The 15,370-nt window shown below is 38.9% G+C and overlaps 1 protein-coding gene across 2 annotated transcripts in view; it reads right to left on the bottom strand.

Annotated features, from left to right (window-relative positions):
• Positions 1-5,168: 5,168 nt before the first annotated feature.
• Positions 5,169-15,370, bottom strand: part of tex47 (testis expressed 47) — a 43,774-nt gene continuing 33,572 nt past the window's right edge. For both annotated transcript variants that reach the window (XM_069929567.1, XM_069929568.1), the window contains 4 exons: positions 14,846-14,910; positions 12,836-13,049; positions 10,686-10,845; positions 5,169-5,423 (listed from right to left, as the gene is read on the bottom strand). In XM_069929567.1, coding sequence (XP_069785668.1) covers positions 5,374-5,423; positions 10,686-10,845; positions 12,836-13,049; positions 14,846-14,910 — 489 coding nt within the window. In that variant the 3' untranslated portion in view covers positions 5,169-5,373. The remainder of the gene's footprint in view (positions 5,424-10,685; positions 10,846-12,835; positions 13,050-14,845; positions 14,911-15,370) is intronic.

A 15,370-nucleotide genomic window follows, 5' to 3' on the forward strand; every position in this document is an offset into this window, starting at 1 on the left:
TAAGAGCCTATTCGCATTTACTCTGTCTATATCCTTCATAATTTTGTAAACCTCTATCAAATCTCCCCTCATTTTTCTACGCTCTAAAGTATAAAGTCCCAACCTGTTTAATCTTTCCCTGTGGTAACTCAGCTCCCGAAGACCCGGCAACATCCTTGTAAATCTTCTCTGCATTCTTTCGATCTTACCATTATCCTTCCTGTAGATTGGACCGAACTGCACACAATACTCCAAATTTGGCCTCACCCACATCTTATACAACCTCCTCGTAACATCCCAACTCTTGTTCTCAACACTTTGATTTATGAAGGCCAAGATGCCAAAAGCTTTCTTTATAGCACTGTCTACCTGTGACACCACTTTCAGGGAATCATGTATCCATATTCCCAGATCCATTTGTTCCTCCACACTCCTCAGTGCCCTACAATTTACTGTGTATGTCCTACCTTGGTTTGTCCTTCCAAAAATACAACACCTCACACTGTCTGCATTAAATTCCATCTGACATTTTTGAGCCCATTTTTCCAGTTAGTCCAGATCACTTTGCAAGCTTTGAAAGCCTTCCTCACTGTCCACGACACCTCCAGTCTTAGTGTCATCATCAAACTTGCTGATCCAATTTACCTCATTATCATCTGAATCATTGATATAAACAACAGATAACAATGATCCCAGCACCGATTCCTGAGGCACATCACTAATCGCAGGCCTCCAGTCTGAGAAACAATCATCCACTACCACTCTCTGTCTTCTCCCATTCAGACAATTTCAAATCCATTTTACAACCTCTCCATGGGTACCTAGTGTCTGAACATTCCGAACTAACCTCCCATCTGGGACCTTGTCAAAGGCCTTACCAAAATCAATGTAGACAATATCCACAGCCTTTCCTTCATCTACTTTCTTGGTAACCTCAAAAAACTCTAAGATTCACAAGACCATGCTGGCTATCCTTAATCAGTCCTTAGTTGTCCAAATATTTATATATCCTATCTTTCAGAACACCCTCTAATAATTTACCCACTACTGGTCTGTAATTTCCCGGTGTATTGGAGCCTGCTTTAAACAACGAAACAATGAGCTACCTTCCAATTCTCTGCACCTCACCTGTGGCTAAGGACATATTAAACATTTATGCCAGGGCCCCTGAAATTTCTACACTAGACCTTCTTCAAGGCCTGAGGGAACATCATGTCAGGCCTGTGGGATTTATTTGCCTTTATTTGTTGTACGGCAGCAAACACCTCCTCCTCTTTAATCTCCATATGTTCCTTGACACTACTGCTTGTTTCCCTTCCTTCCACGTACTCTGTGCCAGTTTTCTGAGTAAAGATCTCCCCCATCTCATTAGGCTCCACACATATACGACCAGACTGATCTTCTAGGGAACTAATTTTGTCCCCTACTATTCTTTTACTGTTAACATACTTGCAGAAACCTTTTGGGTATACATTCACATTATCTGCCGAGGGAACCTCATGTCTTCTTTTTGCCTTCCTGATTTTCTTCTTTAGTATTTTCTTACATTTCGTATGCTCTTCTAGCTCTTCGTTTGCTCCTCATTGCCCTATACCTGCTGTACACCTCTTTCTTCCTCTTTACCAGATTACTAATATCCCTTGAAAACCAAAGTTCCCTATACCTGTTAATATTGCCTTTAATCCTGACAGGAACATGCAAAATCTGCACTCTCAAAAATTTCCTTTTGAAGGCTTTATCTGTAAACCTAGGGGAGGGGATTAATTATCTATAATGTTATTGTTCATCTTTCTCGGCTCCGTGGAGGGGGAGGAACCTGCAGATACAGCAACGGTTAAATGTTTTCAAAGAATGTGACTGAAAAAAAATGCGTTAAAGTTTATATATTCATGCAAGTGAAGTTTGTTCAGTGTAAGTACAGTGATTTAAATTAAACTACTTATTCTCAATGCAGGTTAGGCATTGTAAGAGAGTCTTAAGCTACTGGAGTATACACTTCACTGTCATCTACCAATCCCCATGGGTGCCGAATATTAGGGGTTTTACTGTATTGGCATTCCTTTTACCCACTGCATTCTCCGAGGGAAATAATTATGCTTTTAATCAAAGAGATTGTTAGAGTTCTGTTTCCCCCATTTTTTCAGTACATTTTAAAAAATGTCCTGTGATAAACTTACATTCGTGGCTATCGTCTTCCACCTTAGTGGGTTATTTTTTTTCAATAATCAGTAAACTCACTGCTGTGCTTGAAGGTTCCCATTGTACAGTTAAAACTGGGAGTTCTCGTCAACAATTATATCTCAATCAGTGTCATTTAAACTGAATCACTGAATTGATTATAATCTTGCTGTGTGCAAATTCACATCTAGCCTAACTACTACTAGTTATCTTAAAGTGGTGAGAGGTAGATTTTAAGTGCAAATTCTTCCTTTAAAACATATTAAAAACTTGACAATGCCGCTTCAAACATCTTTGGTTCAATATCTTAAAGCAAGTTTAGCCTGAAGACATGTTTTAATGTCCAAATAACTGAGTGAGGGTCTTCATGCTTTATTTGATTCCTGGTTCCCTAATGTCACCAGTTAAAAAATCCTTAAATCTCATCATTAATGCACCCCTTCTTGTTAATGCATCTCTGCCAAAACTCGCCAGATTCTGGTTTCATGCATATCCCCATCCTTCACCCCAACGCTGTTGTACTTAACGTTGGCTTTAACGTACCAAGGCCCATACTTCAAAATTCCTTCCCCGAACTCCATCCCTGGAGGAAATTATAAATATTTGCCTGCCTGGCAAAATATTGTCAAATAGTTCATCTGTGATAAGAGATCAAGTTCTAGCTCCATCAGCAGATGGAATCTGTTTCTTGATATGGGCACTGTTTCCCATAAATATCTTTCATAATGGGCCGTCCATCCAAAGAGTAGGGTAACGTGATCATTTGGCAAGTTACCCAGAGGACCGAACCTTTGACTAAGCATTTGAAGTTTGGACTTATTGTCAGAATTCATACATCACAGACAACATTGAGTTTCTTTTTCCTGTGGGCCAGGCAGAATTTCTACTTATCTGGAGTAACTGTAAACTTTACTCAAGTAAAAAAGGTGCATATACAAGAGAGAAATACAAAGGAAGAAAGAAATGTAAACAAACTGACTGTGCAATACAGAAGAAAAATCAGTAATAAATAATGTGGAAAGTAAGAGTCCTTAATGGATGGGCTATGAATCTATTGGGCTTCTTTAATGTCCAGCTTCTTAAGTTTAGATCAAGCTGCACTTATCCATGAAAGTGAAGAGAATTCCATTACTCCTCTAACTTGAGATTTGCAAATTATGGGATGGTACCTACATCAGTTTACCCAGCCACTGGCATGAACAGCTACATCCCTTATCAGTAGAGATCCTCCAAAAATTTGAATGTGTGTAGAGGTAGATAAGGCTATACAATGTCAATGGGGAGGTGGTTCATGCTGGAGAGGCCCTCTTCCTTGAACTTGAGTGGCATGAATGTTGTCATTTACCAGCCTAACTTGCTTGTCCTCCAAGTCTTGTTGCACATCCGCACAAACTGCTTTGTTATCAAAGGAGTGGCAATTTGATTCATGGATCTCTTTCTTGAAATGAAATCGACATACTCAGGTAGAAAACAATCATCAACTCCTCTTCCTTTCCTCCCCTGGCTGCTCCTGGCTGCTGTTGAAGGATGAGCCCGCAAAATAAGATGTGGAAGACAGGCAATGAATTGGTCGTCAGCTTGAAATCACACCAAGTGCCCCCACAGCATTTCCAGTAGTGGAAAAGTTGATTCAGTAGCCCACATACTTTGTAATATGGTGGGTGGCAGGTTTGGTCTCTTCACATGTGCCCCTTCAGATGGATGGGAGGAACACGGCGTTGAGCAGATATCCCCAAACGCAAACACTGTAAAGAAGTTATAACTGTCTCTCAACCAATCTGTATATCAACTGCTCCATCTACTCATACCACGGCCATTGGTTTACAGAGCAAATCAAATATCATAACATAACTCAGATGAGGATAAATGAACTAATCTTCCCCCATCAGTCCTTTGCTATTTTAAATTTGTTTACTCAAGATAACAAACGATATCAAGAAGTGTAAATAGGCAAGTCCATATGAACACTCTAATTATTAATTCTTGCTGCATAATCTCAGCCTTACACTGATGTTGGATGCAGTTTTTTTGAATGAAGCATATATTAGCAACATGCCTGGAACTCACAGAACTCATCATCCCAACTAAATTGGCATACTTGGCCCATACTCTTCAAAGCCCTTCCTATCTGTACGTCCGTGAAAATGTCTTTTAAACTTCCATAGCTTCCTCCGACAGATTCCTGAGTGAAAATTTGCCCCTCAGGGCCCTCTTAAATCTCTCCCACCTCTACCAAACCTATGCTCTCTTGTTCTAGAATCTGGCCTTGGAAAAAGACTGAGCATTCATTTCATCCATGCCCTTCACGATCTTATGAACATTCATGAGGTCAACCCTTAGCCTCCTACCCTCGAGGGAATAAAGACGCAACCTATCCAGATCGCCTCTCTCCCAAGCCCTCCATCTTGGTGAACATCTGCTGCATCCTTTCCAAGTTAACGATATGCTTGCAACCAGCTGGGATGACAATATGCTCAAAAAGGTCAAACAATATGCTCAAAGATGTCAGCTAGAGATCAATCTGTTATCTTTGTCCATTGTACAATTGGAAGGCAACAAATTTAAAATATATATATTTTTTAGGAACCACCAAATGATTTAAATGAAACAAGTGATGAATTCTGGCCCATGAGATTTATTTTTTTACTTCAAATCAGCTTCAGGCCTTATCTCCCATTTCACTCTGTTGCTTTGCCTATGTGCAAAGTCCAAAGATGGAGATGAGTCATTCTGGGATTCCAAAACATTCCACTGGAGAATCAGTCTCACTGAGCCTCTCCATCCTCAGACCTTGTGTGGGATATTTATACCCTTCTTACAGAATTAAAACAAACTGTCTTTTTTTTCTGTAATGTCTTTAATTATTTGTAATTGATTTGTGTTTTTAATCAATTTTATTTCACTTAAAAAAACTATTAAAATTAATTGAGATAATTAAAAGAAAAATATTTTAAGAGTTTAAAAATACACTAAATGGTAACAATATTTATATATATATATCTATACTGTATGTGTGTTTATATGTATTTGTGTGTGTATATACGTATGTCAGTGTTATGCAAGTTATCTTAAATATACTCCAAGATTTTCTATAATATTACTTAGAATCCATTGCACTTTCTACTTTGAGAAAATGAAAGACAACAAACATCACTGAGAAATTTTAAAAACTTAAAACTTAAAGGAGGAGGCTGAGCCCATGTTTCACAAGTCCCATTATTTTCTTTTGGCAGGCAGTATATGTTCCGGGGCAGGCCATACAAATTCTGAAAAAGAGCATATTTGCATTAGAAAACAACAATTTATCGCATCATGCATTATAACGGTTATGTAAAATAATCTTCCTATTGGATGAATTTAAGAGGTAGAGAACCTGCACACATAGTTTAACAAAAGCTAGAGTCAATTTGAAAGATATCTGTGAACAGAAGAATCAGATTGCAAATTTACTGTCTACTAGATGTGGCTCTACTCACCCTTTTATCTTACATGTTCCCACCAGCCCCTGCCAATCTAACCATCTTGTTAAGAGCCAGATTCAGTGTTAACTGTCCTGTAACTAAGGCCACGACACTCAGGTCACAGCAAATACCCACTCTCGATGTTTCCAAATGTGATTCTAATGTTCCGCTGATGGTGTTCCAAGGATTGATGGGAGAGGGAGAAAAACAAGCCAGTGTCAATTGGCTCCTTGCCACATCCCAGCAGGGGAGACACATCTGAAAGCAAACCATCCAGCAACTCATGTGACTGCCTTGAAAGAAGGTTGGGAGCAGATGGCGTGCCTGCTTGGTCAGCGGAAGAAATTACTTTAATGCAACAAATTGGTTTTTTTGCCTTGTAAATCAATACAATTATCAATGCAAGAACTAGCATATTTATTATTTTGATAATAGGTGCAATATTCACTTCATTAGAGATCTGTTATAGAACATCCATTATTTAACAAAGAAGCTTGAAAGATATCTTCTAAGATAATTTCAAGAACCATAGAACTGCAGCGCAGAAAACAGGCCTTCAGCCCTTCTAGTCTAGGCCAAAAACATCATACCGCTAGACCCACTTGACCTGCACCCATTCCATAACCCTCCAAACCCAGGGTCAGCACCAGAGGGCAGGGGGGAAAATTCATGGGCATTTTGTCCCCTCAATCAAGGTATTGTGAACCCATCCCCCCAAATGGGCGATTGTAATCCTCCCATGACCCCAGATCACTGTCAGACCCATTTGCACCCCCTAACTGACAACCCCACCCACGTCACTAATGTCATAGCGTGCATCGTGTCACTGGCTGCTAGCCACGCTTGACACAAACTAGTGGTGCTAGAGACTCTCCACGTAACATCAGCAGCATTTTCATCTGCTACATCAGAGGGATGAAGGATGTTCACGTTCAACAGGTAGGCACTACCACCAGCACCCCTCCCCCCTGCTGAGCAAGTTTTCGAATGTTAGACTGTGCCCCCCACTCCTTGTTACCCTAATGCACCCCACTAAGACTCTTCCTGGTGCTGACCCTGCTCAGACTTCTCCCATCCATGTATCTATCCAATTTATTCTTAAGAGTGAGACAGCATTTACCACATCAGATGGCAACTCATTCCACGCTCCCACCACTCTATGAGTGAAGAAGTGTTTCCCCCCTAAACCTTTCCCGTTTCACCCTAAAGCCATATCCTCTTGTATTTATCTCTCCTAATCTAAGAAGAAAGAGCCTTTTCACATTTACTCTGTCTATACCCTTCATAATTTTGTAAACCTCTGTCAAATCTCCCTCATTCCTCTACACTCCAAGGAAATAAAGCCCTAACCTGTCTAATCTTTCCTAGTAACTCAATTCCTAAAGACCCAGAAATATCCTAGTTAATCTTCTCTGCACTCTTTCAATCTTATTGATACCCTTCCTGTAGTTTGGAGACCAGAAAGTTGACATCACCAATGTCTTATACAACCTCACCATTAACATTCCAACTCATGTACAATACTTTGATTGATGAAGAGATTACAATTAACTTTAATTATTTAAATGATCAAAAACTTGGAGTTATATACATTTTGGTAAGTTCACAGTGATTTCCATCCGTTTAAGCACTGATCTTAAGGTGGCATTTAATTTTATGAGATTCTAATCCAGCTATAAAAAGTAAAAATACCAGCACTCACATTTTAAAATGCATTAATAGTAATCTTCTGAAAGTATGGAAGTGTTTTAAGACAATTATTAAACCTCAAGAATTAAACCTCTGTAATTCAGGAAAATATGGAGCAGCTGGAGAAGGGAATCAGCAATTATAGTCCATCATTACTGTCAGCTGTGTTACACAATGAGGCCTCTGCTCTGCATTAGAAGCCATTTGAAAGGCTAAATCTGAAAGGACATCCGAGGGCTGTGAGTAAAGATACTTTCTTTTCATCTGTAATCACCACTGTTCAATAGTCCTCACATTATTTAAGCCAAGCATCAGAGTCCTTGTTTTGTATTGAGGGTTTCTAGTTTGTAGCAGCTGCCTGGTAAGCAAGCGATTGTGAATCTTCCATTAAATGTTTAAAACAAATCATTATTATCCCTGTTTTGTTGCCACCTTCCATTTATGCCATCCCCTTCCTGCTGGGAAAGTCTGGGCTAATGATTATACTCTCACTGCCATCAATATTGTGGTGACTAAGCTGACAGAGTAAATCTCACCAGCTGCAACAGTTGGGGCTATTTGCCCTTTTTTTCCTCTCTCACATTGAGATGTTTGTAGAAGGGCCAATGGAACATTCACTATTGCTATTAAGCCTTGTGTGTCATCCTGATAGCTACTTGAACTGAGTGCTTTAACTCCAGTGCAGATAATGCACATCTAGTTTCATCTGAACGTGTTACATCCAACTCAATGGCTTCTGCATCCTTGATATTTCTCATTAATCCATTACTTCCATAATTATATTGTTGTTTCAACATGCTAAACTAAAATATTCAAGAGCCATTTGATTTTCTAACACTTCTCTTTCAAGACTGGAAGGAGTATTCATTGACATTGTTGCAGTATTCTGCAATAGTCTAACTTGTTAATACAAAGCTGAAGGTGATATTCAAGGGCATGCAATTAAGTAAAAAAAAATGTTTCATGCAAATAAATGAACAAGGCTTTGGAGCCTGGATTGTGTACAGAAGTATTTAAATTTCATTTACCACCCAGGAGAAGCCGACTCCCAGCCATTGAAACCCATGCCACCCAATTAACCTACAACCCCACACCCTCTTTTTTTGGCGGGGGGGGGGGGGAAAGAAGATGAGTGCACCCAAAGAAAAATCACACAGGTCACTCCTGACAGACAGTGCCGAGTGAGAACCTGGGTCCCTGGTGCTATAATAGTGTGTGCTAACCGTGCTGCCTGGATTTTCAACCATTTTTGGACACTTTAACTTATTAATGTAAAATGTAATTTTTCACCTGTTGATTGGTTGCCATTATCTTGAAGTCAAACTTAGTGCCATTTCTGTTATTAGCAGAATTATTTTGGGGGTTTTATGCAGAAAAACATGCATCTTGAATGAATGTAGTTGGAGAACAAAATAAACAGGCAACAGTGGCTTGGTCTCCACATGTGAACCTTCACCCTTCCCCATATCGGCACCTTAACCACTCGTTTTCTCACTTCTCCTGTTAAGGATCATTGATATGAAACATTAACTGTTTCTTTCTCATATGCAGTTGTTAAAAAAAATGCAGGTGGAACTCAGCAGGTCTCCTCAGAGGAGGAAAAGATATAGTACTGATGTTTCGGGCCTGAGCTTTTCAAGGTATGAGCAAAAAGCAGGTGGGCATCTTAATCCCTGCTGCTCTCTTTCTTGTGTGCAGTCTGACCTGCTGAGTTTTTCCTGCATTTTCTGTTCTGATCAGCTAAAATATGTACTATTGCACTGCAAAATATTCTTGCTTGGTCACACGCTTGAATTTTAATATTGGCTAAGGGACTTTTTTGGAGGAACCAAGATAATAACTGTTCAGAATGCACAATGTATAGCATGGACGCACATCATTACGGTTATTGTCTCTCAATAATTAGAAAGCAAAAAGCTGCAGATATTGCAAATCTGATATAAAAACAGAAAATGCTTAGGCAGCATATATGGAGAGAGAAATTGACAATGACCTTTCATCGGAGCTCGTCTTGGACCTGAAACGTTAACTCTGTTTCTCGTTTCACAGACTCTACTTGATTATCTACATGTTTCTTGCATTTTCATATTTCCATTATCTGCAATTTTTTTTTTATTTTACTGTCTTTTAGATTGCCTTTGCAAGCTGTGTCATTTCAATGTGGCTTGCAGAGCAATTAATACTTTTGTCAGTGAAAATTAAAGGTTCTCCTGTCAACAGACTGATTAACAATGTTTTGCACTTCCTGAGGGCAGAGATTAATTTATCTGGTGAGAGGCAATTAGGGGAAAAGTAAAAAGGAAATGAGAGGATTATAGGATCAAAGATTGTAAGAAGCTCATGAAAGCAGGGAAGGTTAAAACAAAGTGGAACTTTAAAGAGAGGGAGTTCTAGAGAATTACAGACTCTAATCAATAACTATCCAAGAGCTGCAAATACTTGGTTTCCTGCACAGTGGTGGGGTTGCCTTTTGGGAGATTTTCCATCGAGTGGTGGTGATTACTGCCAACTTGTACCATAGACCTCCCATGGCCAATGGCTCTGCGTCGAAGTGCAATTTTTTCAGGATTAACTTGATGTCTACTTCATACATACAATGCAGATCCAAAAATTCTGATGAATTTGACTGTCCGTTGCAATGCTTCCTCACGTATCCCAAGTTTGTACAGTACTTCAAATGAATTTCACAATCTCAGGGATCACTACAAATGTAGGTTGTGCCGATTAAATCTTCCAATGAATGCTTTAGAAGTAAGAACTACCTACCAGAGGGAATATCCAGAAAAGACTGATCAAAGCCAACAAGTAAAAGGCAAAATAGATTTGCAGCTGATGCTTGTAAAATAATTAAGTAGCTTTTTAAAGCTGAATCCAAAGCAAGTTTTATGCAATAGAACCTTCTATGTTTTTTACATATAAATAACATTATTTTCCGTCATCAATTTTCGCACTTAACTTCCAGAGTTGTGTTCACACAGAATGACCTGCGTACGGATATCACCGTGTGTTTAGACTAAATACCTGACATGCAGTATTCGCGTAGGCTGGGCGTGGGTCGACATCACCCATTACGTGGTATTTATTAGCCCAATGTCGCAGACCATCTGCAATTCAGTTCAGACTGCAGGCAGTCCGCAATAATGTGCTGCCAGTAACATTTTGGAACAGGAATGAGTCACTCATTTCCGTTCCGATCTTTTTACACAGACTGCATTCCGGGAATATAGGAGTAATTTCCCAGAATGCAACAGCTGTGTTTAAAAAACCGTATCTGTCGCATGAACTTTTGATGTTTTATTATTTTGACGGTTATTTTCCCAAGTGGCATTGTGATGGCAATCGTCAGGTCACTCTACTTCAGACAGTATTACAATCTACCTGAATCCATTATTGTGTTAAATGGAGCACTGTAATTGTACAGAAATTGAGCAGGTGTTAAAAGTTCATTAGATTCCACAAGGCAAGCAATCCAGTTCTGACGAATAATCAGTTCTGGGACATCATCCAGCACAGAATGAGTTACACAGTTGGGGAATTCCTGCAGAGAAGAATAAAGAATAAATGAGGTCAAGTGACAAAAGATAGTGCCATATAAGACACTTCCTCGTGAGGGATAAAGGCAGCTTATAAAGGTTGTCGACTACAGAAATCTTTATCTCAAGTATAAACTATTTTATAGACAGTTGTATTGTTCCAAACTAAAGCAGCGTCTACACCTTAAGATTTAGCCACTATAAGGAGACAACAGACAACAGTAATTTTATATACTACAATATCTTTCTCTCAGAACTATTTTAGTTTGCTTTAGAACAGTGGTTCTCAACCTTTCTATTGTGAACCACTGCTTTAAAAACAAACTCCATGATTTCCACAGATGGAATAAGGTGGTATGTGGCCTGGAGTTTATCTCCATTATTTAATATGATGCCATAGGTGCTCCAAGGTTAGTAAAGGATTATTGAGATGGTATATGAGTGGAATGAAAAAGGTTAAAAACCACTGTACTAAATAAATAAATGGGGTAAATTCAAATAAAAACCATTGGGCTAATTTTCTGTGGTAGTGAAACTCATTATCCCAACGTGGTTCTGCACCAACTAATCGAACCAGAATTGTTGCTCATTACCCACACTCAGCTGTACTTGCATGGTCCAGATGCCAAGAGCTTAGGGCCTAAACATCCATGATTTAATGGGCACATTCTCAGCAGGGACAGGACTTCTAGCAAGTTTTGCATCAGAACTGGCCAGTATTTTCAACATTTGCTATTGTTATTTTGTGTTAATAAAATGTTCTGTGGTGGGAATCATTAACAAATTGCACAAAAGAAATGCTGAACAACTATGTCCTCAATGTCACCAAACCCAAGGAACTGATTGTTAACTTCAAGAAGGGAAAACCAGAGGTCTATGATTCACTGGTGGATCGGAGGTGGAGAGGGTGAGCAAATTTAAGTTCTTGGGAGTCACTATCTCGGAGGATCTTTCCTGAACCCAACACACTAATAGCACATAATACCCTGAATACACCTGGAATTGTCTGATCTCGGAAGCTAAGCAGGCCCAGTACTGGTCAGTACTTGAAGGGGAGACCACCTAGGAACACCAAGTGCTGTAGGTTTCTGTGAGGGGTGCTGGACAAAGTTGTGACTCTCTGTCTGCCTTACAGTTGACAAAAAGTTAAAGAATTTAATGTATCTTACATTCTAAATATAGTATCAAGTGACTATAAAGGAACCTTTATATAATGGCATCATAAAGAAAGCATGTCAGCACCTCTACTTCCTCATGAGTTTGTGGAGGTTTGGTTTGACATTGGAAACCCTGCCAAATTTCTACTGATGTGTAGCTGCATCATGGTCTGGTATGGGGACACCAATACCCTGAGCATAAAGCCCTGCAAAAAGTAGTGGCCCAGAACATTACAGGCAAAACCCTTCCCACCATAAAGAACATCTATGGAGAATGCTGCCATCAGAGAGCAGTTCCACAGGGATCCACACCACCCAGTACATGATCTTTCCTTGCTGCTACTATCAGGAAAGAGAAATAGGTGACACCAGATTCGCACCACCAAGTTCAGGAATAACTGCTGCCTCTCCACCATCAGACTCCTGAACAACAGAGTCTATCAGCAACTTATTTAAGGGTTCTAACTTTGGCACTTTATTGAATTGTTTTTCTCTGTATTTCCATCAGTTTGTTTACATTTCTTTATTTGTTTACATGTGTATGTTGAGTACATTTTTCTGCACTACCAATAAGTGTTAATTCATCTCGCCCGCAGGAAAAAGAATCTCAGGGTTGTATGTGATGCCATGACAATAAATCTGAACAGCATTACAATGTTAAACATCATAATGATTGGCAATAATGTTAGCAAAACCTAATGTTGAGCTAAAAGCAAAATTATATTTGACTTGGTTGAACCAAGGTACAGAAGATTAAGGAAATGAATCAAAAGATACATTTAATCATAACGAATGAGGCAAATGAAGCAGATTTTTTTTTAAAATTCCAAATGGTTACCTTGAATATTTTCTGTAAATGCAACCCTAGCTTAAGAAGCAGAGGGAGGCTTTCACTGACTATCTTTTCTATTGGTTCCCTTTGCAAATTATCATCCAGTTGCTTTGCTGGGATTTTCAGGTCATGATACCCCCATTGCGGAAACAGTCTGCTGGGAATATTGTGAGACATCACCAGGATTTTGGACTTCAAATACAAAGATCTGCAAAAAGAACTGGCATAATTGTTTGAATTATTATTCAACATCTTTAAAGTGCCAACAGTTACTGCAGGAACTGCCCAACTGGCGGAACTGCCACTTTAGCCCATAGGTTTATTTTCTAAGCAGCAAACTTAAACTATTTACAGTAAAATCCCTGCAATCCAGCACCTACAGGGGTTGGTAGATGCCAGATATGCAAATTTTCCAGTTGCTGGAGGCTCACTCTTACAATGTCAAACTAATACAATAGTATTAAGAATAAATGGTTGAAAAGACAAAAGACAGTGCAAAATGTAATGTAATTTTAAAAAATATATTCTAGTCCTTAATTATGTAAAGTTCATTTTAATCAGTTAAATCCCGTAACTTACAAAATTTAAATTTAAGTTTGAACCCCGGCCGCTGGCGCTGTAACACCATTGTGCTAGCTGCTGTGCTAACTGTGCCCCCTTCATAATTAACCTCCCTCCCACAAGTTTACAGAGAAAGCCTTACTAATCTACTGTACTAATAAAGACTCTTACTAGGCAGGGATAGGGAGTCACTTTGGGAGAGTCACTTCAGCGGTGAGCGGCATCAGACAACACTTCATCCTGGGCGATGCCATTTTATTCAAACTTTATTCAAACCGCTGCTGCAGGTGGGCCATGACCGGGTCGTTCTACTGGCTGAGTATTTGCCAAGAGATTGTGTGTTGTTTTGGAGAAGATCTATTTTTATAGTTTTAAACTTTTATTAATTTTTTTATTTATTCATATTTATTTGTATTCAATCATTTATTTCCTCAATTGTTTTTGCCGGTTGCTTGGCATTGCTGATCGCTTGAATTCTGGATAACAGGAATTTTACTGTACATGTTGAATATTTAAACCAGGGGTGTCAAACTCAAATTCACAGATGGCCAAAATTAAAAACTTGGACTAAGTCGTGGGCCAAACTAAATATTTATTGAAAATTTTCAACAACATCTGCATGTTTTCTCTTCTTTCAACATATGTAATGTTAAACTTTTTCTTATTAAAATAAATGTTTAATAATAGTTTTGGTTAAACTCTTTCCAGAAGAAGCATTAACAAATGAGAAATAAAATATTCAATAAATAATATTTCTCTAGAGCCTTTAAGCTCCTTTTAAATGTATTTTTTTTCACAAGCCAACAAGTCAAAAAAATAACAACTTGTTTCAATGAAAATCCAATCTTTCAACTATGAAGTCCAAAGTTAACCAAAGAAAATATTAATCCAAGCTACACTGTGATTTACTTTGATGCACCTGGGTCTAAACCAGATACTTGGCATCTCTTCTTAGATGCAAGTTCATCAAACTCTGGGGTCAGAGTTTGCCTCCCACCTGTCTTGAAAGGTCCTGTTTTCTGTCTTTCGTTTGGCCATTTTTCATAAGGGGTTTATTACATAAGAGTTAGGCAACGCGTCACAGATACTAATGAAAGTAAACAGAGGAGGTGGGGGTGATTTTCGGGTTGACGGGCCGGCACCAACACATTTGCAAAGCATTCTGGGATTTGTAGTATTAACTGTGCATGCGCTATACTGGCGCGGCGGCCAGCGGGCCAGCTCTAATACATATTTGATATGATCTTGCGGGCCAAATATAATGATATCACGGGCCAAATTTGGCCCACGGGCCTGAGTTTGACATGTGTGATTTAAACTGTTGCTTCAAACTGAATGTGGCAATGTCATGTCATTGAAACAAGCCATCTACATCTCTCCCATCTAATGGGATCACAAGATGAACAGACACTTGGATGCAGAGAGAATTGCTTCAAGATGCACTATAAGCTTTACCTTCCTTCATGTCTCTGCATTTCCCTCAGATCCCGGATCACTGAACATAGCACATCACTGGATGACTGTGAACAAATGCAAAAGGTCAACTAAATTAATTCTTGCATCATTCTCAATGTATTTTTATTTGCATAGATTATGTGAATGGCTAACACATTTTTATTACTCCAAATATTCCCTTGTAGGTTCAACATTATCTCAAATCAGTACAACGTACAACAGGAAGAGTTGGAGTATAGTTTCCATCCTCTTGCTTTATTATCTCCGGTGCAATTTGATCTAATTTTGTCAAGGTGATAGAGAGATCTCAAAATTTCAAGTACAAATTGTATCAAATATAAACTGTGTTTCTGCAATTTTCCTCCACTCGTTTACAGAGATATCCTCCTGGAAATGTTTTTATTCCACAACAATGGTTATGTTCACAGAATACAATAACACCGGACAAAGAAGTTTTTGTTCCCTGTATTTTATGGATTTTGGGCTGCTGATCATGAAAATAACCTTAAAATTTTCCTATCATGT

Source organism: Narcine bancroftii, chromosome 3 (assembly GCF_036971445.1).
Source record: "Narcine bancroftii isolate sNarBan1 chromosome 3, sNarBan1.hap1, whole genome shotgun sequence".
Taxonomy (NCBI): Eukaryota; Metazoa; Chordata; class Chondrichthyes; order Torpediniformes; family Narcinidae; genus Narcine; species Narcine bancroftii.